The sequence below is a fragment of the Zeus faber genome (genome assembly GCF_960531495.2).
Source record: "Zeus faber genome assembly, chromosome: 18".
In the NCBI taxonomy this organism is placed as follows: Eukaryota; Metazoa; Chordata; class Actinopteri; order Zeiformes; family Zeidae; genus Zeus; species Zeus faber.
The window spans coordinates 19,062,691-19,086,802 of NC_137210.1; the positions used below are offsets into that span (position 1 = coordinate 19,062,691).

Genomic DNA, 24,112 nt, shown 5'->3' on the forward strand with positions numbered 1-24,112 from the left:
AAAGGAAATGTGGCTACTGTACAAGCAACACTGGGAAACTGCTTATGACTGAGTCAAGCCGGTGGAAGGCGATTCTCACCGAGTTTTTTTTCTTTTTTGATGAATTTGCAAAAATGTATCCAATTTTTTTTTTGCATAAATATTAATATATAATGAAATAGCAATAAAATGAAGGTAAATATGTTCGTTTTTATATATTGACATTTATGTAAAAAACGAGCTTGACGTAAGCAATACATTATTGATTAGTTGTTGAGTAATTACAGGCCTATTCGGATGAGCAGCTTCGAAACCACTTTCCAACTGGTTTCTACGGAGCAAAGTGAGCAAAAGTGACGTTACTGTGCGTTTTTAAAAGAAGAATAAAAACCGTCTTGTACAACAGCGAGCCCCAGGGGCGGAAGGAGGAGGAGGCAACAAGAGGAGGCGTTGCTTAGCAACAGGGTGACCAAACAAGCTTGGAGCGGCGCGTTTAGTTCGGTGAACTGATAGAAGAAGAATAATAATAATAATTAGAGGCCACTGATATATTAATTTCGATTCTGCTCCAGAGACCCGTTGTGCTTTAGTTCCATGTGTCTCTCAAATGGCAGGCAAAAAGAAAGAAGTGAGCCTTCAGGTGGGTCAGTCAACACGGTAGACAACGCGCCATTAAACGAATGAATGAAGGCTCTCCTCTTGATTTATTATGATCTATATTTTATTTTTATTATATTTGAGTTGATTTATAATTTTATGTATGAACATATAGATTCTTCATTTTGATCACATATTATATTTATTATTTTTATTCTTTATTTAATTACATCTTGGGACGAATGAGATCCAGTCTTTTCTTTTGATGAATCATGATTTCTACGTTATTATTTCTTATATGTTCGTTTTTTTTACATTTATTTATTTAGCAATTTATTTATCTGCTGATTTTGCCTAGACATCCGTCACCAACCAGGAACAGTGGGATGAGATCCTTGCAACAAAAGGGTTAACAGGTAAGAACTGGGGTGGGGTGGTGGTGGTGGTGGTGGTGGAGGGGCTCATGTGAATATCAGGGGCTGTGAAGAAACCAGTGAGTCCGTCATAGTGATTTTAATTTATCATATGCTGCTGCTGCCCCACTGTGTCCATTGTGATAACTGCAGATTAATGCCATAGTGGCACCCTTGGCCCAATACAATACCCCCAACCACCCCTTCCCCATCTAGTTGTTGATGTGCACCAACAATGGTGCGGCCCCTGCCGTGCTGTGGTTAGTCATCTCCGCAAAATAAAGAACGAACTGGGTGACGACCTGCTGCATTTTGCCACGGTAAGCCTTGGCCGGAAAATTTTATTTAATTGGAGAATCTGGGAGAAGAACTAGGCTGTAAATGAAACCGTTTTCAGTACTTTGTGTGTGTGCATGTGTGTGTGTGTGTGTGTGTGTGTGTGTGTATGTGCGTGCGTGTTTGCGTGTGTGTGTGCGTGTGTGCGTACGTGTGTGTGCGTGTGTGTGGTTGTGCGTGTGTATCTGTGTGTGTGCGTGTGTGTGTGTGTGTGTGTGTGCGAGTGTGCATAAACCATGCAGGCCGAAGCAGACAGCATTGAGGCTCTTGAGAGGTATCGAGGGAAATGTGAGCCCACTTTTCTATTCTTCGGGGTGAGTGTATATATATATACAGTATATATATATACGTATATAGAGAGAGAGAGAGAGAATATAAACAGTATATATATTTATATATATACGCTTATTCCTCCCCTGTGTTTTGAGTGAACAGGGGGGAGAATTGGTGGCTGTTCTGAGAGGGGCGAACGCTCCACTCCTCCAGAGGATGATATTAGAGGAATTGGCCAAGGAGAAATTAGTGCTGGAACAGGAAAGTGAACGTAGAATTGTGAGTTGACAACACGCACGCACGCATGCATGCGCATACACACGCACACACACACACACACACACACACGCACACACACGCACACACACAGACTCTCCTTATCCCTCCTCTCTCTTTTCCTGTCTCACAAAAACACCTATCTTATGGCTTCCACTACCACACACTCACGACTGTCCACACAAACTCACACTCTCACAAACACACACACACACACACACACACACACACACACACACACACACAGACACACATACACACAACACAGACGCAGAGACTCCCCTTATCCCTTCCCTCTCTTTCTCAGTGTCACACACAAAAACACCTATCTCATAGCTTCCACTAGTACACACTCACAAGTGTCCACACACACACACAGCCACACAGCCACACACACACACGCACACACACACACAAACACACACAAACACACACACACACAACACAGACGCAGAGACTCCTTATCCCGTCCCCCTCCTTTTCTGTCTCACCCACAAAAACACCTATCTCATGGTTTCCACTGCCGCACACTCACAAGTGTCCTCACACACACACACACACACACGCACGCACGCACGCACGCACGCACGCACGCACGCACGCACGCACGCACGCACGCACGCACTCGCACACACACACACACACACACACACACACACACACACACACACACACACACAAGGTATTAAACAGTTTTTCCCTCACTCGTTGCAGGTTAAAGATGAGTGTGTGCTGGATGAGGAGGAGGAAGAGCAGAATGAACTCACTGAGGAGCAGAGTAATGAATCTCTTTTAGGTACTCACAAAAAAACAGTTGATTCTCAATGTCAAGTGACATTGATGATAATTGTATTGTTGTTGTTTTTGCTATTGGTTCACTGTTATGATTATGGTTGTTGTTATTATTATTATTAATGGTGGTGGTAGTAGTAGAAATAGTAGTATCCAATCCGATTGAGTCATTTCCATTTTGCTTTTAGTTCCACCGATCATTACCCAGGTTGCACCTCTCACCCTTCCCTCTCTTTGCTCTGCAGTTCCTGCACCAAAGTCCTACACAGTGGCCATCATCAAACCAGATGCTGTCGCTCACGGCAAAGCAAATGACATTATAATGAAGGTATAGAAAAGAGAAGCGCTCTTCATGCTCTGTCAAGCAGGAATGTCTGATGTTTTGAATACTCATTCAGGAGCGACATGACGGGTACGCTGTGCATTTTGTTGACTTCATTCCTTTGGGCGTAGATTCAAGATGCTGGGTTTGAGATCCTGGCCCACGAGGAGCGCGCGATGACTGACCTTGAAGCTCGAGAGTTTTACAAACACAAAGCAGCAGAGGTACTGTGGAAAGTAACAAATGGAATAGACTAGACAATAATTGAACAGAATTGAATAGAATAAAATAGAAAAATGCAAGAAAGTCACAGTGCATATTATATGACACACATACATAAGTAAACATATGAGTATAAGAGTTAGTAAGTCAATAAACCTAATGTAAAACTATAGGTACTGTGTAACAATAATTCAAACTAAAATCACCTCTTGAAGACATTTCCATCATTAGATATAGTCAAGGGTGTTACAGGATAATCATGATTATAATACATTTCACACATTTCTTCTGGTAACTGAAGCCCTGAAAGCCAGAAAATGGTCGTTTTATCTAATTTTTATCTTTTGAATTGTCTTGTCACTTGGTATATTCACTTGATCTCCTGAACAGACAGAGAGAGAGAGAGAGATAGAGAGAGAGAGAGAGAGAGATCTCCAGTGCTCTTAACACCAGCGCAAAATGATTTCAGTTTGCTTGCAAAACATCATACATCCGTGTGTATTCTTGGGAGAGGCTCAAAATAGAGTTGCCTCATAAGCAGCTTTTGCTTTTGCTTGCCACGCAGTTTGTGATGAGAGAAAATGATTAGAGATTCAGAAATACAGCTTATGTGATAGAGTGTCAGGTAGATCCTGCATTAGGAAGGAGGGGGGAAGACACAGGCATTTTCGTTATATCCGTATATTCGTATATGTTTGCATCTCCGTCCTCATGTGGATCCCTCTGTGTGTGCGTGCGTTTCTGTGCGTGCATGCGTTTCTGTGCGTGCGTGTGTGTGTGTGTGTTTGTGTGTGTGTGTGTGCGTGCGTGCGTGAGTGTTTCTGCTTATGTAATTGTACCCACTCATTACTTGTAGGCTTGCTTTGAAGAGCTGGTGAGGTTCATGTCCAGCGGCCCCTCCCACGTCCTGGTCCTGTCTCAGGTGGAGGGATCGGGCGACGTGGTCCCAGCGTGGAGGGAGTTCATCGGTCCTGCAGACGTAGAGGAGGCCAAGCGAGAGAAGCCGGATTGGTTTGTCACTCAGAATGTTACATTAAGTCGTACGGAAAGAGGATTAGGGCATGAAAAATGCACAATGCCCTGTGGGAAATGTGTGTGAGGTCATTCTCAGAAATCTGAGAATAAAGTCATATTTGTGAGTTTAAAGTCAGAATTCGGAATACGGTTGTATTAATCCCCTGGGGCGAAATGCAGGATGAATCCCGGGGGGATTAGGATCCTGGGATAAAATTCAGAAGTCAGTATTTATTTTTTACAATATTATCCTTTTTCCCCTTGTGGCCCTAATCATCCTCCATAAAATCACAAAGCCTCATACAGCTTCACAAAATCAATAGCAAGTGAGCAATAAATTCCCCGTTTGGTGTATGTACTGTACGAAAGAAAGCAACGGATTCATTACATTTGTGAAAACGTTTTAAAGTCCTCAACATTCCTCAGTACGCAGCGGGCCTTTTAGCTGAAGAGGACAACACTATGAACCTTGGCCTGGCGTCCTGAGGTCTGGATAAGGACATTTTTAGAGCATTATATTATAGGCTGATCGTCGCAACACACCCGAACATTCTGCCGCTCTCGGTTCGAGCGCCTGTCGAGCGACCATCTGCTCCCTCTTGTCTCTCCGCCCGTGGGCTCCCCCCCTGCAGCTTGCGGGCGCAGTACGGCACGCAGACGCTGCTCGACGCCGTGCACGGCAGTGAGGACGGCGACCACGCCAGCAGGGAGCTCGCCTTCTTCTTCCCCGACTTCGGGACGGGCTCGGCGGCGGAGCAGGATGGGGAGGAAGAGCGTGTGGAGAGGACACTGGCTCTCATCCGCCCCGACGTTGCCAGGGAGAACAGAGGTAGAGGACCCGAGCCAAGAGCACCAGCGTGATTATACTCAAGTGTAGTGGTGTACGCACACAAACAAGATTATATCTGGGCGGGTGTAGAGTCCCGTTCCTTTTATAATCAGGTGTTATTCACTTTAAAGTCTATGGCATCTTCGTTTTTTGAAAACCAACTCGAAGGTGTTTTTGCGCCAGCTGTCCGCATCCAGCGATTTAGATGTTGGCTGTTTTCTGTTGGTCTGCAGAGGAGATCCTGTCACGCGTCCACGAGGCCGGCTTCACCGTGGCACTCCGAAGGGAGGTGGTGCTGACGGAGGAACAGGTGAGGAAGTTCTATGTTCAACACGTGGAAGAGGACTACTTCCCTGCCCTTCTGCAGAGTATGACCAGGTACGTAACTACCTCACGTCCTCAGTCTCAGGAATCAGCAAATTCAGAGGCGATATTGCATTATATATTTATTGGGACTGTGTGTTGGCAGTGGGCCAGTACTCGCCCTCGCATTATCCAGGGCCGGGGCAGTCGATCACTGGAGGAAGATCCTCGGTCCGTCTGATGTCAACAAAGCAAAAGAGGAGGAACCAGACTGGTGAGTCCGTGGACGAATGGACAAAGGAATTTTCCTCCGAGACACTGTTCGCGCTCGTAAACATTCTCTTATTCCCCGCTCGTTCTCCCACGTCCCAGTCTGAGGGTCCGGTTCGCCGTGGCCGATGAGCCCGTCAACCGGCTGCATGGCAGCGAGGACAGCGAAGAAGCAGAGCGAGAGATCGGGTTTTTCTTCCCCAAGCAGGAGACTCTGGCCGTCATCAAACCTGACGCCATGGAAGATCACAGAGGTTCCTCCGGCGTCGCTCAGAAACCATATATACAGAAACCTCATCTACTTTAGATAGCACCCTTCACACGATGCATCTATCCTCCTCCCCGACAGAGGAGATCCTGGATGAGGTGCGTGGGGCCGGGTTCGCCGTGACGCGTCTGAAGGAGATGGTTCTGTCGAGGGAGGTGGCCGAGGAGTTCTACGCGGAGCACAGGGACAAGCCCTTCTTCAGCCAGATAGTGGAGTTCATGTGCCGGTCAGTTCATCACTCAGACATCCTACTTTCAACCTCAGCTCCGCTTGTTGTTAGAAGAACTTCTGGATTTCACTCCTATTTCATTGCACGTCTAAGTAGATTTCACATGCGTCGTCCGCTCCGATAAGAAACCTTCACTCGGCCGTGGAACAAATGTCCTGATACAACTGGCAGCAAGATAGGCGCGACTGGAGGCCTCAGAAACTCCCCTGGCTGTCGCTCTCTCTCAGGATCAGTTCAATTTCAGCCCAGGTGGTGATATGAGATCAAAACAACATACACACAGGTATTGTTTTCATTGATAAAAACGACACGGATAATCCCTTTTCCATTACAATGCTGATTTGATATCCATCCAAACATAGATGTTTATATTGTGTGTAGATTACAACGTTAAAGGAATATATATTGGTGTTGTGTGAAAAGCTGCAGCAGCGAAGTGACAAAGAGGTGTGAAGGCAGGTGTTGTTTGGTGCAGGAAGTAACCAGGAATAGAAGCGCTGGCAGGAGCCGGAGCCGACAGGGGAGAGGGAGAAATAGGAGGGGACCTGAATTTATTGGTCAAGTCACATTGTCGACAAATAATGGTCCAGTCTACCTTACACCAGAGAGCTTACTCCAAATAGATTTGTAAAGCTTTTGGAGTGCCCGTAAAAAGACCTGAAGCCTGGAGTCTGGATGCCTTCCCTGCCTTGATTTCAAAGTGCCATTCATAAGTACTCACAGTAAATTGAGGGTCCGCGTTGAATTACCCAATCTAATATTGATGCGCACCGTTTTACTGCGTAGGGGTCCTTGTATGATGCTGGTCCTGGCTAAAGAGAACGCAGTGGAGGAGTGGAGGGCCATGATGGGCCCCACGGACCCGGAGCAAGCCAGGGAGATGGCTCCCGGCTCTCTGAGGGCCCGCTTTGCTTCGGACATTCTCCGCAATTCTGTCCACGGCTCCTCGAGTCAGCAGCACGCGGAGGAGAAGATCCGCCTCATCTTTGACACGGACGTCGTCAGCAATGGGGAAAATGACACAAGCCTTTCAGGTAATCACAAACTGTTGACAATTCATATACATATATTATACATCTTAATGGAGAATAGCATTGACTTCACACTATTTGTTTCAGTGAAAAAGCAAGACAGTTTCACGAGTGCTACAAGTACAGAGGTGCCTCCTGACTCAGATAAAATAGATGCTGATTTGCAAGATGTCAAGAGCGGCACTCAAGCGGAAGGTGAGATATGATTGTCAATCTGCCGTGATTTGGTGCCTTTTACTTCAGTATACTGCACAAGTGTATAGCATTGATTGAAGAAATTATACGTCAAACGCCAAATAGAAACCATTTACGTTTTTCAAAAAGCAACCGTGGTGCATGCGGTAGTCCCGCATAGGTTGAATTGCACTTATGACAAAAATTATTTTCTCCTGTACTGACTCTGCAGGGGGCCAGGCGCTTACTATTTGCGGCTCACAGGCGTCAGAAACTCAAGAATCAACCGCAATCGATCAACAAGACTAAACGGTCCCCTACGGACAGACCAAATCTCATTTCTTATCTGTTGCATTGTGCTGTGAATTATCATGTGATTGCAGTGAAGGAATAAACATGTTCTGTAACACTGAAGCCTTTAATGCAAATGATTTATTATTCTATATTTGTAAGAGGTTAAAATGCAACTTGGCTGGAATTCCATGACCCGATCTTGTCATCTTCATCCCAAGTCTCTTGAGCCTTTTTTTCTTTTTCTACCCCGGAACTCAATGTCGCTTTTCTGTGTGAAGGTAAGGACTTGCGAGGACTGGATATCATTCAGTGGCTTGAAGATCAAAAGAAAGCCAGCAAGGTTCTTACTAATTTGAGTACGGTGATTTCCATTGACACATCAATCATGCTGCCAGGAGAAAAAGAACAATGAAGGAGCTGGTCTCTTTCCGGGCGTCGTTCACTATCTGTAGTAAAGAAAAACATAGAATTGTGGTTATGAACTCCATTTTTTTTTTACTTTCTTTTATATTTTATCCGAGCCATGCTCTGATTTCAAAGTGAATTTAAATCACGGTTGAATTGGCCTAAAAATACAGTTTTACGTTGTTAAAAAGATTCGTGATAACATTTTATTTTAACAGAAACATACTTTGACCACAATGTCCTCCATGTAAAAACATTTGCAATGACATTCAAGGAAAATAAACAAACATGATACACATTGATCACATTAAAGAGAGAAAAACAACAACAAAAAAACAACAAATCTCACAACGTTGTACAACCTTCTCTTAAATCATCGACCGAAATAGTCTTTAATGCGCTTCTTTTTGCTGGGGCTGTGGAAGGCCACGTCGTTGTTCTGGGCGGAGAAGCCTCCCGGGGCGTCGTCCTCCCAGTCGGCCACCGCCTCGAGCAACGCCTCGTCAAAGTCGTCGTCCTCGGTGAACGACCTCTGAAACATCTCCGTGATGCTCCGTTGCTTAGGATCCTGAATAGAAGCAAACGGCAGCTTGCGAGAAAATAATCGACGGGTCCATTAGAAACAAAACACTCCAATATAAACTGAGGGATTTGGGTTTGGGGAAGAAAAACACTGGACAGCATCGCAGGTGGAAAGCACCAAGTGACAACTGTTCTTGTTACACTACTTGAGGACGTTTTCACCGAACAGTAGTTTGGTTTACGTCTGTATTCTTTTATATGGCGCACTTTGATATTATTAACAGCAAAGATAAAAAAACAAGTGGCCCACTTTATAATCATTGTTAAATATATCATAGCATTGCCACAAGCTGTTAAAATTAAAATGTGAATAAAAATGAGTTCCTTGTCAAATTTGGGGATCATATGTCTTGTTATATGAAATCATTTGTTTCGGTGTTCTTAAGTGTGGAAATTCTGGGCGTTTTTGGAAATGGATTTAGCCAAAATATCATTTGTTTATTAATTCCCTGTGAGTGTATATAATTTACAAATACGTTATAGCCAACTCAAAACATTGTTTTCCCCCAAATGTGCAGGGTGAAAAAACTCAAAAAGTATACACTCTATATATGACTTAATAGGTTTATCATACAATTCAAAAGTAATTTTCCTCAAATAAATATCTCTGCCGACCACTACTCTGTCTTAATTCTTTCCATCTCCGAGAGCTATACATTTCAAACACTTAGTTATGTATTCACTTTATATTTAAATGGCCGAGCGATTTCACAGGCATGCTTCGTAAATTCATCCTGGGTACCAGAGAGCAATGTAACCTCCCTGTATTTCCCTCCCGGGGGAATAATTGGGCGCTTTCTCATCTTTAACGCGCTGTCGAGGGGCTCACCTTGGAGTGAAAACTGACGTTCACCGCCATGTCCGAGAGGTTGGACTCGGACAGTCCCACCTGCTCCAACACGTTCATCTTCTGCTGAATCAGGGGCCTGGAGCGAGCAAAATACCACGACAATGAAACCTCCCGACACACGTGCAAGAGATCATTCGGTGCCTCAGCAGCTGAGCAAGCAATGCGGGTGTCGGTTGAACAATGTGGGGCAGGGCATTAACGGGAAATAAACTGAATGCTGAGGCTTCAATAGATAAGAGCTTTGGGAAGCCTTGGATTCAGCTACAAAAGCTCAGGCAGCCGTGTTATGCTTTTTAAATGTATCTGGCTCAAACTATTTAATACAATATATAATATACATTTAATATACATTAATTTGATTGACATTTACAAATTATGCCCGTTTTTAATGGGTTGTTGTGTTTATAATATTTTGTCTATTTGCCACCCTTTCCCTATCCGTGACTAAGAACTGATTCATTTTATTTGTATTTCATTCACAGGTTTGTTTTCAGGACGTCATGGAAAGAGAGGGCTTTGCTATCAGCTTATCTTGGTAAAATAAGGGTGAAAAAAAAAAAAAAAAAAAAAAGGATGATAAATAAATATATGACATTTGGGACCACAGCTCCTACGGTATTGTGCACACACCACAAGTGATCATCTGCGGTTCCTTTGGCCACGAGGTAGTGAATGTCCACATTGCTGGTCTGTCCGATGCGGTGCACCCGGTCTTCCGCCTGAATAAGAACCTTCAGTGGAAAAATTGGTTTATTGACATAACGTACTTTAAGTTCTGGATAAAAAATAACGACATAAACGGCTCTTTTCAAAATGGAATAACAATTCTTTACACGGGCAATCACTTAAATCTATTAATTGCGCATTACTGTTAGACAGCATTTAAAATTAACAAAAATTGCAATAATACAGTTGAGTCGATTCAAGGATATAATTTGATTAACAAATGACAAATAATGCATGTACAGTATTAATTAAGTATCCCAAGGAAATGACAAGTTACAGAAGTCTTGATCATTTAAAGTGAATGTTGAATAATAATTTAAATTGACTTTTGCCGGTATGACGCGACCCCTTATAATCCACAACTAACTTTCATTTCTATCCTTCACGTGCACTTTGGATTCCTCTCGTCCCGCGCTTTACCCCGGGGTTCCAGAAGAGTTCGGCAAACACCACCAGGGCGGCGGAGTGCAGCGTCAGCCCCATGTTGGCCGCCGTGATGGACAGCACGGCCACGCAGCTTTCGGCGGAGTGCTGGAAGCGCTCGCACAGCTGCTGCCGCTCAGCGGACGGCGTTGAGCCGTCGATGCGGATGTAAGCGATGCCCTGCGGGACGGGCGGTGTCAGGTGACGGAGCAGGAATTAGAAAATGGAAGAAGCAGTCAGTCAAAAAACTTGATTCTCACTCACTCACTCTCCGTCAAAACAAGAACATCTAAAACAGAGCGAGTGCAAACAGTGGGACTTAATGAGACTACTTTAAAAATGGCACGAAACCACTTCCTCCTTTACGATTATAGAAACTGAAATCTTGGATATCTGTCGATACCAATACAATCTGATATTCCTAGCTGACGTTCTTAGGATAACGTGAGGCAAAGGATTAGCTCAGAATCATTTTTTTTTTTTCCCCCACTTCCATAATTCAACACAGCGTTCTATGCTGGCAATAGCTGGTATTTTTATTTATACGCTGGTATTTTTGCAGAGACCTGCTTTGACAGCTGTAAACACAAATGCTCCGATCAATAATCAATCTGCTCCAAGAATAGTTTGTGAAAGAGCTTCGGTCACCTTCTTGGCTAATTCTCCTGTGATACTGTCCAGGACCATCCTGTGGTGGGCGAACACCAGGAACTTCTCCCTTCCAGACTCCAGCATGTCCATAATGTACTCCCTTCCGACAAAACAAACCGCAGAGGCTCCGAATTACTCTCACAAAGTCATTTTAATCTGACACCTTACGCAGTCGGGAACACCGATTAATTTGCTTGCAACACCGATACAGAGGTGAACGGGTGGCTGTTATCATGAGGAGCCGTTGCATCTTAACTAGTGCAAAGTAGCAGTCTCCATCACGGGGAACGTACGCACATAATGGCTTGTGTCTTGGCCTCGGCCGTGTGGTTGTAGAAGACGAGGAGAGCCTCCTTCTCTTTCATCTTCTGAAAGACAAAGACCCGCATGAGATAAAAACTGGCAGGAAATTCCGTTTGATGATTTGATTAGAGCGCCATTACTGTTCCGAACGGCGTGGTGATGCACGACCAAGGTCGTGCACTTGCTCATGTCCTGAATGTAATAGGGGGGGGGAAAAAAAAAAAAAAAAAAAAAAAAAAAAAAAAAAAAAAGGTTTAAAAAAATATTTTTGAAATGTTTTATTTTAATGCTTTGTCACTTGAAAGCGATCAGTGAATCTAAAGTGCACGCCTTTGAATTGTCCTTCCTCTAATGATGGAGGGAAAGCTCCATTTTTCCAATTGAATTTTCTAAACTCACTTAAAACTAACAGATGGTACTATTTTTCATACGATTAGAGACCTTAATTATCGCTGAATTAACTCAGCTTTTTGAGATGCTGGGAGGTGCACATCCCATATCTCACAGGAGCGAGGCCAGTTGATCCCCTCTGCAGCCATGCATTGGGTCAACACAGTTTCGCATGAAGACCCTCAATATCTCTGCACTGGACACACAACGATGAAAGTGGTAGTGACCTTCCCGTTTCCCAAAAAACGATAGTATCCCTACAAATTGCAGCTGAAGATGGTTTTCCAGTGGATTGAATTGTGGGATACATTTCCATGAAACGCTTGGTTGTCATATTTTTGTTTTCCTATTTCCATGACTTCCCCCCATACACCCTGTAGAGACTTGCATTGGACTGTTGCTTGGCAAGCTCCTTGGCAGCGGCTGACAGTGCTGCCTTCGTCCGGGTGTTGACGCCGTCTACGGTCACCGTGACGACCTTCCGCTGCTTGGCGGGAAGCTGGGAAAGGACGTCGGACTTGAGGCGACGGAGCATCAGACTCTCATCCAGCAGCAGCTTCAGCTCTCCCAGGTTGGAGGAGCCGGAGTAGTCCCAACCCCAGGTCGACTGGAGAGCAGGGAAAAGAGAGGAAAGACAGCGGAGTGGGGGGGTGGTTGGAAGGATTCAAAGCAGAGGGCAGGTAAAGGGGATGAAATGAGAGAAGGGGGTTTAAAGGGCTGAACTTCTTGTTCCTGAAGTGGCAGTTTGATCATTTCGGTGAGAAAAGGCCTTAAAGCAGAGATTTGCTCAAACCAGAACGCAAAGGAATCTAACCTGCCCCTGCAAAACGCTCAACATGGGGATCCTGCTGGCATGATATGATTACATTTATTTAACATTGAATTAACTGATCACATCAAGAATTCCTTTAGAAATTCTTGGATTATATCTGGTAAGTTGTTTTTTTTCCAGTTGTTCATTTGTAATTTGAAGATTTTATATAATATTTCGATTTAATTTTTAATTTTCTTTAAATTTTTACATGAATGAAACACAGGCATGAATGGCGACTTCCCCCCCCCCCTTGATAACAAGAGGGCACTCCCAATCAAACTCATTTAAAAAAACAAAAAACTGAGAATCGTTATCTGAGAATCTGGGACATCATTTTGCAACTTCACTGCCCTCGTTTCAACTTAATCAGCGTGCCAATAAAGCCAGCATTCACTCACGCATCGCTGCTCGATAGCATGAGAAAATAACCAATAAGAAAAAAAAAAAAAAAAGTGTAATAATGCCACTGTTGAGTCCCTTCCACAATATTATCCAAATCTGACGGCAATTATGTTTGAAGTCATCCCTCTCGTGTGGATAAAAATGCCACCCCCCCGGCGCCGTCAGCTCCGCAGTGCAAGCGAGACAGATAGAGTAATCACAGATAATCCCGCACTTGATGTCTTCTGCGAGCTCTGAGGGTCCAATTACGATGCTAATGCAAACGGGGGCGCGGCCGTTAAGTAGCACGCTCACGATGGGAGAGGGCTCCGGGGTCTTAAAAAAAATAAATAAAAATACCTGCTTGGCATCGCAGTAGCGCGCCCCGAACTCGTGGAACCGTGGGAAGAGGGCCGGTCTGACGGCCAGGATCTGGGCGTAGAGCTCCGAGGGCCTGGACATGGCAGGAGTCCCAGACAGGAGAATCACTCTCTTTGCCGCCTGAGGACAAAACAAAACATCTTCAATAACAGCGAGGTGGAGCAGGCCGGGAGATTAATGCTCCCTGTCGACGAGGGATAACGGAAGGGGGGCCATTTTAGCAGCTTGGTTTGGCAGGTTGAACACACATTCTTCCTCACAAAAAGATAACGCGATAATACTTTTCTCGCCCCCTGCCAAGTCTCTCACACACACACGCACACGCACACACACACACACACACACACACACACACACACACACACACACACACACACTTACGATGAAACATACCTTCAGCAGAGGCAAAGCTGCTTTACAGCGGGCAGTCTTCATATTCTTCAAAAAATGAGACTCGTCCTGCAGGGAACAGCAGATATGTGCAATGCCAAAACACATGTTACAGAACATCATGTCATCTGAATTGACGGTTCAGACTACTCCCACGTGATACGAGGCCGGGCGACCACTGACCATGATGAGGACGTGGAAGGGGCTCCCCGGCTGCTGCTTGTCCGTCCTGCTCAGCAGGTCGTAGCTGACGATGTTCACCAGGCCCGAGCGCAGGTCGTCTCTGGCCTTCACCACCACGTTGATGCTGTCGGGGCTCAGCGAGGGGAGCCAGCGTCTGAACGCCTGCGGAGAGGGAAGCAAGTCAATCCGCGCGGCACAACACAATCGACACGATCACCTGATCACAATTATTTGAGATGACTGCAAGTGTTTTGTCAAATTGATACGACTGCTCGGTCGCACATTTCCGTCCATATGTCACGGACATCGTGAGCCAACATTGACACAATCACGACAAATAGGATGTGAATGAGATGCATTTCCATCCGTTGGGTTGAAGCAAACTGAATCTAAATTGTTATGTTATTTAAATGTTCAATGGTAAGAGAAAGCTCTTCTGCAATAGCATGTATTATTACATTACGTTTATCACAGTTATTTATCTGCATGAAGATTAATCGTCACCTAAACTTTCAGGATCAGGACAGCCCTACTAACACGTCCATGCTTCTGGTGATAAGACGACCTTTACACAGCTTCAAAATTTGGTCAATGTCAGGATGTCAAGATATATAGACCGTATAAGAAAACTTCAAAGACGTATTTTATGATTGACAGCTAATATTAAGATTAGTATCCCAATATAATTGACTAAACAAACTTGAAAAACCTATATATATATATATATATATATATATATATATAAAAAAAATTTTTTTACATTCCTTGAGAATATCCCCGACCACGGCACAAATCCTTCTGACAATTGCCTTCCTATCGTTTCCATCGCCTGTCACCCTGGGTTTAGCTCAGCAAGGTGCAGCTCCTGGGCTTCGGAGCACATCTGGCCAAATGGAAGAGCTGAGCCAGAGAGATGTCGGCTTCCAGGCGGACATCCTCCGTGATCCTATCTCCTGATTATGGTAATGGATCTGATGTGGCTGTATCTATTTAGGGGGCCGGCAGACTGTATCCTCTTATCTGTAGACAGGAGACAAATGAAAACTTGGGCCGCCGCTACTGTAGCCTTCCTGCCTACCTGCTCAGTACGCGAGGAACAAACTGAGAGGGAGCGAGAAATTTAAAGAAGAGGGAGAGAAACCCCAAGAAAACTCGTGGGATGAAATCTGTATCAGGATAAATCAGGCACCGAGTTTGGACGACGCGAAAAAGAAAAAACAAGACATTTAAGTAAGGCAAAAACCGTACTGAAAAACACAAACGACAGAGTAGCCCGAAGAAATATATTTTTTCAAAAAGCGTCTTCAAAGATGACAGCCTTCAACGCCGGGAGAACGAGTCACTGTTCAAATTATTTGCAGCAACCGAGACGAAGAAAGAGATGCATGAAATTCAATACAAACATATTCCCTCCTGAAGATAATTCACCGTCCAGAATAGTAGCTGCCGTCGGGGAGAGCATTAAAATCCCTCAAATACAGAGGGCTTGAAGAATAAAACGTTTTTTAACTGTGTAGGGAGAAGCCCATGTCTAACGGGACGAGGGAAATTAATCTCTGACATTGACAACTTTTGGGAGGGGGGTGAACCCTGACTTTCAATTAAAGTTGATGTTTTATCAAATGTCAAACATCTGGAAAAACGTCTATGTATCATGTTGCTTTGCCTTGGGGGAATCCAGTTTAATTATCAGCACACCTGGTGAGAAATGTTTTTATTTTTAGTCATCTTTTCCCATCTGTCTATCGCTCTAGAATGAGTGACGTAAATAGTACCATAATTACAGTAATAGCTATATAGCAGATATAAATGAATAACCTTTAAATAAACAGTGAACAGTGAACCGGCGGGGGCGGGGCTTCAGGGCTCTGTGACTGAGTCATAAAGACCGTCTTTTTAAAGTCTGTGACAATTTTTTAAACTGTGCCAATACAATGTTCAAGTTGAAGTTCAAGAGATTATTTGTCACATACATGTCTCAGAAAGTCTCACATTTTCAATAGTCATGTACTAGTTTACCACGTTTAAATTCCTTCATTTTACCGACTTAACCCCTGCCTATCATTACTTAGATGGTTTGAATGTTCCTACCTCAGCCCAGGTGAATCGCACAGAGGAGGGAGCCACCACCAGCAGCGGCCATTCCTTCTTGTAGTACGCTGCGATGCAGATGGCCTGCACCGTCTTCCCCAAGCCCATGTCGTCAGCCAGGAGGAGGCGGCCTTCTTTGAAAACTGCAAAACTATGGAAAACCCGCTGATTACACACATGATAAACTGGAGCGGCACCGGCAAAGTACAGACTCAACTTTTGTAACCGCACCGAGTCGAAGAGAAAGTGATGATGAGGACATTTCTGGGTTGGCAATTGTTGAAACCATAGCTCGTTTATTAGGATCACAAACTTAAATAAGAAATAGTTGGAGATTAAATATTTGTCACCAAGTACGGTACATGCCTGTAGCCAGCCACGGTCTTTTTCCCCATCAAAAGTGGACCTTTTCATTGTGAGTACAGGATATATTATTTAAGGCCTTGGCCATACTATCAAACCACTGTTTACCCACTTTAGATCTGGGAGCAGAAATCCATTTCTCACCAGATTTTCCAGGTCTTATTGAATTGCGATTCAATTTAAAAAATGTGCACGTACGCTGGCCCTGCTCGTAGAATCCTTTGGGAAGCTAAAGAAATATGAAGCCACGAATAAATATTAACTAAACATTCATACGATAAGGTTTGTGTAAGTGAAGCGAACTTTGACTGAATGGACGTGACAATAATTGGACTAGTTCCCAGACTATAATGTAAAGTGATTTTCGTTTTGACCCAAGCCACTAAGCGAGGGATACATGATGGTTATTTTAGTATGGGTTTTAAAATTATACCATCTGCCTACTCCTACTCCCTCTCCTTCCTAATATCTACATAGTGAAAGTAAGTTCAGCAGTGGCAGCTTAAAAATCACAGCAGAATTGGCTCGAGTCGGAACCTTTTGTCATTTGGGGTCGGTGGTACGACCCAGTCGAGCCAGCCCAGGCTACGGCAATTATGTATTGACAGAGCATTTGACCGAACCACACGGATAGAGCACAAGCACCAATGGTGGCACCTACTTAACTCCCTCCCTCTGGAAGGGCATGAGGCTGCGGGTGAGTGTGGGGTCGATGCCGGAGAAGTCTGCTTCAGGGACCTCTAACGACTTGGCCTGACTCCCATCGAACCTGGCAGAGAAAGCCTGGATCACTGCCCTCGGCAGAGGCTCCACCTCCACTGCTGCCATCCCACCGAGGACATCCACTGGGCATGAGAGGCCCAACGTTAGACAAGATAACTAATAGCGAAGAAGCAGGTGAGGTGCAAATGACTCATTTGCATAACAGAAAGGGTGTAACTCACTCAGTCGTTTGTAATCCTCCAGCGCGAAACTCCACTTCCTCGTCTTCATATCTAAATCCCCAGGAAAAAAAAAGCATGTGTTCTAACAAATACATAAGCCTCAGTTATACAAGATCGCATATGCACATCCAAACGGTGCAGAGAAAATGGACAGCGAGCGGAAAACTTCAGAGAGTGAATCAAACTCCACCGTAGTTTCTGGAAGGCATCTGCTTGAAAGCGGCTATGACGTCCACGTTGTAGCCGATGTCAACTTCGAACGCGGACTGAGACACCAGAACGCATTGGCCTTGGAGCGCGGCGCCAGGTCTCTGCCAGCCGCTGCACAGCTTCAACAGGGCTCCCAACGCCGTGGCCTCGCGTGGTCGGTTCGAGGCTGCCGCAGCATCTACCGCCTCCATGCCCTCCAACGGCCCCAGGGACACAGAGGAGATGGCGGCTACGTCTTCCACTACAGCACGAGCAGGAATGGAAAGGTCAATTAGAGTGCAAAGCGAATGCGTACCTAGTATACGGTACAAGGTAAAAAAACAAACAAAAAAAACCCAACGAAACCAGCTTGATTCTGTTGCAATCTTCTCTGTAATGTACATACTTAGCTGGTGATAGTCCTCGAGGCTGAAGTTCCACATCTTGGTCGCAGGGTCTGCGTCAAGACAGAGGTGGTATCTTTTCAAGAGTTGCAAACGCATTTCGGTTTGAATAACGCTCAAATACTTTGACCTGGAATAGAAGCCGGTAATGTTTGTGTCTAGCCTGTATGTACCAGCAGTTATTAAATTGAATGACTTCCAGTGTGCTCCAAGGCCGTAATGAAGAAAGAGTATTGTCGGCTTGTGAGACTGGCTGCTGATAGTCTGTTGTGCAGGAGTGGCACTTCAGTATTTATGGAAAACTTCTAGATGTTAGGTTTTTAGTATTTCATATTATTGGATTATTTAATTTACACTTATAATACCACCTACTACATTATTATTGATTATCGCTGACCATCTATCTATCTATCTATCTATCTATCTACAGTGGGGGAAATAATTATTTGATCACTCACTGATTTTGTAAGTTTGCCCATTGACAAAGAAATGAACGGTCTATCATTTTAGTGGTCATTTTTGGTGGGTTTATTATAACAGTGAGGGACAGAATATCAAAAACAAAAATCCAGAAAATCACATTAAATAAAAGATGTAAATTATTTTGCATTTCATTGAGTGAAATAAGTATTTGATCCCCTACCAAAAAATGACTTAGTACTTGGTGGAGAACCCCTTGTTGGCAAGTACAGAGGTCAGACGTTTCTTGTAGTTGATTACCAGGTTTGCACACATCTCAGGAGGAAAGTTGGACCACTCCTCTTCGCAGATCCTCTCCAAATCTTTAAGGTTTCGAGGCTGTCGCTTGGCAACTCGAAGCTTCAGCTCCCTCCACAGATTTTCTATAGGATTAAAGTCCAGAGACTGGCCAGGCCACTCCATGACCTTAATGTGCTTCTTCTTGAGCCACTCCTTTGTTGCCTTGGCTGTATGTTTTGGGTCATTGTCGTGCTGGAAGACCCATCCACCACCCATTTTTAGTGTCCTGGATAAGAGAAGGAGGTTGTCACCCAGGATTTCACGGTACATGGCCCCATCTATTTTTCCCCTCGAAGCGGTAAAGTCGACCTGTCCCCTTAGCAGAGAAACAGCCCCAAAGCATAATGCTTCCACCTCCATGCTTGACGGTGGGGATGGTGTTCTTGAGGGTCATAGCCAGAATTCCTCTTCCTCCAAACACGGCGAGTCACATTGATACCAAAGAGCTTGATTTTGGTCTCATCTGACCACATCACCTTCTCCCAAGCGTTCTCTGAGTCATTCAGGTGTTCATTAGCAAACTTCAGACGGGCCTGTACATGTCCCTTCTTGAGCAGGGACCTTGCGGACGCTGCAGGATTTTAATCCATTGCGGCGTAGTGTGTTACCAATGTTTTTTTCTTGGTGACTGTGGTCCCAGCTGCCTTGAGATCATTAACAAGCTCCCCCTGTGTAGTTCTGGGCTGATCCCTCACCTTTCTTATGATCATTGATACCCCACGAGGTGAGACCTTGCGTGGAGCCGCAGACCGAGGGAGATTGACGGTCATTTGTTGTTTCTTCCATTTTCGAATGATCACGCCAACAGTTGTCTCCTTCTCACCCAGCTTCTTGCCAATGGTCTTGTTGCCCATTCCGGCCTTGTGCAGGTCTACAATCTTGTCCCTGATGTCCTAAGACAGCTCTTTGGTCTAGCCAATGATGGCGAGGTTGGAGTCTGATTAATTGATTCTGTGGACAGGTGTCTTTTATACAGGTAACAAGTTGAGATTAGGAGTACCTTCTTAAAGCGAGAGGACTAATCTGTGGGAGCCAGAATTCTTTATGGTTGGTAGGGGATCAAATACTTATTTCACTCAATAAAATGCAAAATAATTTACATCTTTTTTTTTTTTAATGTGATTTTCTGGATTTTCTTTTTAATATTCTGTCTCTCACTGTTAAAATAAACCTACCAAAAATTACCACTAAAATTATAGACCGTTCATTTCTTTGTCAGTGAGCAAACTTACAAAATCAGTGAGAAATCAAATAATTATTTCCCCCACTGTATCTATCTATCTATCTATCTATCTATCTATCTATCTATTTAATAGTGTGGCTAACCGATACAAATGAATAATCATCCAAGTACTTACCATAGCTTTTAGAGGGGATGGTTTTAAAAATAGCAATCAGCTGGGCATGATAGCTCACTTCCACTCTGAAACGCTTGTCCGTGTGAGGAACACACCTTCCCCTCATGGAGATGGCAGGCTTCTTTGTAGTTGTGGCATTCACAGCGGGAGAGCTAGAGGGAGTCTGCGCCAGTGGACTCTGCGTAACTTTACCGCCTTGTTTGTAGAACGAGCCGACCGCGCCACAAGAACTGCCCGACGCAACACCGGGCTTATGCTCCAGGGGTTTCCCATCAGAACCTGCCCCGGACGGGCAGGGGCTTCTCACAACATGCTGACACTCAGATTGGGGAACGGTGACTGGGTCCTGTGAGGAAAACACAAGACAAGAGGTGCGGACAGGCTTGAGTTGGGACTGGGACTTTTTCTGTAGTTGCAACAAAACTTTTGGGAGTGTGCCAGATAACATTGGAACGGCAGAGTCTGTTGGCGTTTTAAAACATCACCAACAATTTTGACATTTGCTCCCTTGCCTACGACTGGGATTGACTCATGCCTTGTTTTTTTTTTTTGCCTTAACTAGTGCATGCCCGTTCAAAATGCAATTTACTTTCTAAGACATTTTAATGTCACTGTTTAACAAAATGTCAATGATTCACAATCCTGTGTCCTGCATGCCCGTTCAAAATGGCACTTTCAAAATGTAAGGGCAACTTTGCAATAAAAAAATAAGCACAAATTGTCAAAATATAGGCATATTAGAACTTAAGGAGGATCAGCTGAGGCCAGGTTTCTTTAGCCAACGATTTAGTCACGTTTATGGGGACTGCTGTGGGCTCGCTGTTCGCTTGTTTATTCAACGTTTATTTATATTTCACGCATACTAATTGCACCAAATTCGTCCTGGTGTCCCCAACAATACACCCGCCAAGTGTGAAGTAGATCAGATAAACAGTTGTCGAGGTAATGGAAGGACAGGCAGGTACTCCCAGAATTATGGAGTGTGTGTGTGTGTACGCACGCATCTCTTAAATGTGTTGTACAGCACTTTGGTGCAAAACCTGATTCGTGTTTTTTTAAAGAGCTTTAGGGACCAACACGAACTGCCTCAGGAAACCTTGCACAGAGGAGGTCCAACTCGGGCTCACCTGTCTGGACGCGGGGGAGGTACAGGCAGGCGGGAACTGTTGGAGCTTTGGTTCATGTTTAGAGGGGACGTTGACCCGTGTGTCTTTTTTAAACGGTGGGACAAACGTCCCGCCTCGGGAGGCCGAGCTGGTTGCCGCCGGGTTGTTTGCGGGAGCAGAGGCAACCTGCTGTCGGGGGTTACTGGCCGAAAGACGGTCGGAACTACTGGAATCTCGCTGGTTGAGGTTGATCTGGGCGAGTCTCTGCGCTCTTCTCTCCAGAGCCTTCCGCCTGTTTTCTTCGATCTTCCGCTGCTGTTCCGCACTCAGTGAATATGACATTGTTTAAGACTTTTTTTTTTTTTTTTTTGGTAAGTTGTAGGTGGAGCGGTTGCTGCTCCGGCGGCTCCGCTCCCGCGCCGGAAGCCGAGCGGGTTGAAGGCGCGTTGAACCAACGCTGCGTTCCGGTAACAACGGAACTCGGGGAAATCGGTCCGCCGCCTGTGAAAGGTGCAAAAGCAACGGTCGTTTAGGTCGACACGGCCTATGGCCCGCAACAACAGACGCCGCAAACCGTTGCACAAAGTTCTCTCTGCATGTTTTTATTTGAGAACACGTCTGACTTTGATCTAAATTTGTGTCAACATACGTTTCGTTGCTTCACAATTCCCAAGCAAACGAACACAAATGGATTGCAGCTCTCCGGGTTTTCCCGAACAGAGGCAGCGGGACGTATTTGTGCGGGCGGGGACCACCGCCTCGCAGCGACCAACTCCCGAGTTTGAGGGAACGTGCATCGTGGCGCCTCAGCCTCGATATGCTAACACGGCAGCTAACGTGCTAACCAGCTAAGTGTGCCGCAAACCACACAATAAACAAAAAGGTTCGTGGGAAACCCCCGATGCTATTTCGACACATTCGACCGAAATCCGAAGTCTGCGCGACAGACAACAGCTCGACCGTGTGATCGGAGAAAGTAACGATCTACGCAACGGTTTTCGTTTGACGTCGCTGTTTCGGCGCGCTTCCACCGTACCGGATGTGACGTCGCATAACAAAAGACACGTGGAAGCCCTTCTCTCCCTCTGATGCTGCGTTCAATTGAGAGTTGTTAAATCGGTCGTTTCGGAGTTGGTCGTCCACACTTGGAGCTAAACGTGTTCCACTGCCTCTGTTGGGCAAAATGCCATGCTACAAGTTAGACGTTAGATGTGTTTTGAATAAACACAAAGTGAACTTGGTTTTCCGTTAACTGTGTGCGCTGCCATGAAGCCAAACTCGGGCCAGAGCGATCGGTCCCGACGCTCCGATTTCGAATTCTGACCAAATGGCCGATGTTCATGATGCACTTTTCCAACTAGTAGGTCGGATTCCTCCGAGTTCCGACCTCAATGGAATGTAGCACGAGGTCTGGAAACGCAGTTAAATGCGGTTTGTTTGTTTTTATAAAGCTATGACATAACAAAACATGACCGAAATTCAATGGTTCAACATGTTCCCCGTGTTTGCTTAATATGATGAAGTCCACCCACCCTCCCACCCCTGATTGCTTTTGAATTAGTTTGAAGTAGTTAGTGTGGTACATCCTTGAATGTAGTAATAATAATAATAATAATAATTACAATTAAAAACAGCAATAAAGAAAGGGGGCAGAGAAGAGCAGGGAACCATTGTAAATGTCGTTATTCTAAATCCTACTTAGTATACATTTATTTTCTAAAATGTTGTTTTACTTTTTTTTTTTTTTTTAAATACTTTTCACATTCTACTGTGCGTTCTGATGTTCTGCACGATATCGAGAGTACTATCAGGGTTTATTTATCGGGCCAGACATAAGGGACCAGTGGAAAGAGGTGGACGACAAACAAATAAAACCACCGACGAACCAATCTGCCACGCTCCCCTGAAGTCTTTGTGGCGTGTCCTGAACGTGTACCTCTCCGGCAGTATTGGCTGGCTGGCCGCCCGCATCACGGTGCCGCGGTGACGCGCCGCGCGGGGAGCTGTCCCAGGATCCGCGGTGCTGAAGCTGCAGCGCTCCGCCGAGGCAGCGCGCGTCAGACAGGGGATGGGGATACATTCACCCGGAGGGACGCTCCGGTGCACCTCCGTGGGATTCGTTTGATGACGGCTGGATGGATTTACTCGCGCCCGTGCATGTTCCTTTTTGAATACACGCGGGACCACTCGACCGTGGGCGATTGCCCGCGTGGGGAAAAACAAAAGATCCGTCCGGCCGAGGGGAACCGCAGCCTATAGGACGAGGACGGGACGCATGAGAAAATGAAACCGAGAGTCGTCCAGCTCGCCAGGTAAGACGGATCAGCCTCCCCGCGGACGCTCCAGCGGGTTGAGTTGCTTGGACGTCGGCAGTGGAATGAATATGCAGCGTTCATTGAATGCATAGGCTCGGTCGGTCGTTTAGTCTGGTTCATTGCTTAGACGACCGGGCTTCACACTGTATAGCCCGACACGGGATCTCTCTATTTAGGCAAAGCGTCCCCCTCCACATCCAGGATGTGGAGGGGGACGCTTTGTCTGAATAGTTTGTGCTGTATATACAATATTTAGTGTTGATGCCATGAAAAAAAAACCAAACAAACAAAGAAACAACACTTGGTTGGATTCTCGACAGAACAGCAGACTCTCGTGATTATTTTAATTAATGTTCTTACCCCCCTCCCCACCCCACCCCCCTTTTCAGCTATTCATTTGTTGAACTTAATGGCTCCAGACACTTGTTTGCATCGATGGAATTACTTTTCCCTTTGGATCTCTACTGGGAAAACCTAAAAGA

General features: G+C 45.1%; 2 protein-coding genes across 3 annotated transcripts; one reads left to right on the forward strand and one right to left on the reverse strand.

Annotated features, from left to right (window-relative positions):
* Window positions 1–586: 586 nt before the first annotated feature.
* Window positions 587–7,637, forward strand: LOC307243905 (thioredoxin domain-containing protein 6-like; the record flags this gene model as incomplete). The annotated part of the gene is made up of 16 exons (XM_080018875.1): window positions 587–619; window positions 935–992; window positions 1,206–1,309; window positions 1,568–1,639; window positions 1,761–1,877; window positions 2,589–2,652; window positions 2,912–2,994; window positions 3,120–3,212; window positions 4,067–4,221; window positions 4,857–5,053; window positions 5,287–5,431; window positions 5,523–5,630; window positions 5,729–5,880; window positions 5,976–6,120; window positions 6,910–7,157; window positions 7,561–7,637. The coding sequence occupies 16 exons, from the start codon at window positions 587–589 to the stop codon at window positions 7,635–7,637; spliced, it is 1,851 nt and encodes a 616-aa protein (XP_079875001.1).
* Window positions 7,638–7,786: 149 nt separating this feature from the next.
* On the reverse strand, window positions 7,787–22,197 carry smarcal1 (SWI/SNF related, matrix associated, actin dependent regulator of chromatin, subfamily a-like 1). Of its 2 annotated transcripts, XM_080019283.1 has the most exons (19): window positions 21,965–22,197; window positions 21,337–21,816; window positions 20,210–20,555; window positions 18,095–18,145; window positions 17,690–17,950; window positions 17,500–17,550; window positions 17,217–17,400; window positions 16,193–16,343; window positions 14,102–14,263; window positions 13,922–13,987; window positions 13,508–13,648; window positions 12,341–12,559; window positions 11,557–11,627; window positions 11,257–11,359; window positions 10,606–10,788; window positions 10,090–10,190; window positions 9,439–9,535; window positions 8,390–8,616; window positions 7,787–8,068 (listed from the first exon to the last, which is right to left on the reverse strand). In XM_080019283.1, exons 2-18 carry the CDS (start codon window positions 21,655–21,657, stop codon window positions 8,401–8,403), a joined length of 2,724 nt encoding a protein of 907 aa, XP_079875409.1. In that variant the 5' UTR covers window positions 21,658–21,816; window positions 21,965–22,197; the 3' UTR covers window positions 7,787–8,068; window positions 8,390–8,400. The 2 variants fall into 2 exon arrangements, with proteins under 2 accessions (XP_079875409.1, XP_079875410.1); XM_080019284.1 differs by having other exon boundaries at window positions 8,390–8,595; window positions 21,337–22,197.
* Between the last annotated feature and the right edge of the window lie 1,915 nt (window positions 22,198–24,112).

What these genes read in the sequence shown, in the direction of transcription:
- smarcal1 (XM_080019283.1), bottom strand. Translation starts at nt 21,657, where the DNA reads ATGTCATATTCACTGAGTGCGGAACAGCAGCGGAAGATCGAAGAAAAC. An exon ending in TTGCCAAGCAACAGTCCAAT is followed by an intron (nt 11,628 to 12,340) that starts GCAAGTCTCTAC and finishes TTTGTCTTTCAG; the next exon opens with AAGATGAAAGAGAAGGAGGC. An exon ending in ACCGCAGATGATCACTTGTG is followed by an intron (nt 9,536 to 10,089) that starts GTGTGTGCACAA and finishes TGCTCGCTCCAG; the next exon opens with GCCCCTGATTCAGCAGAAGA.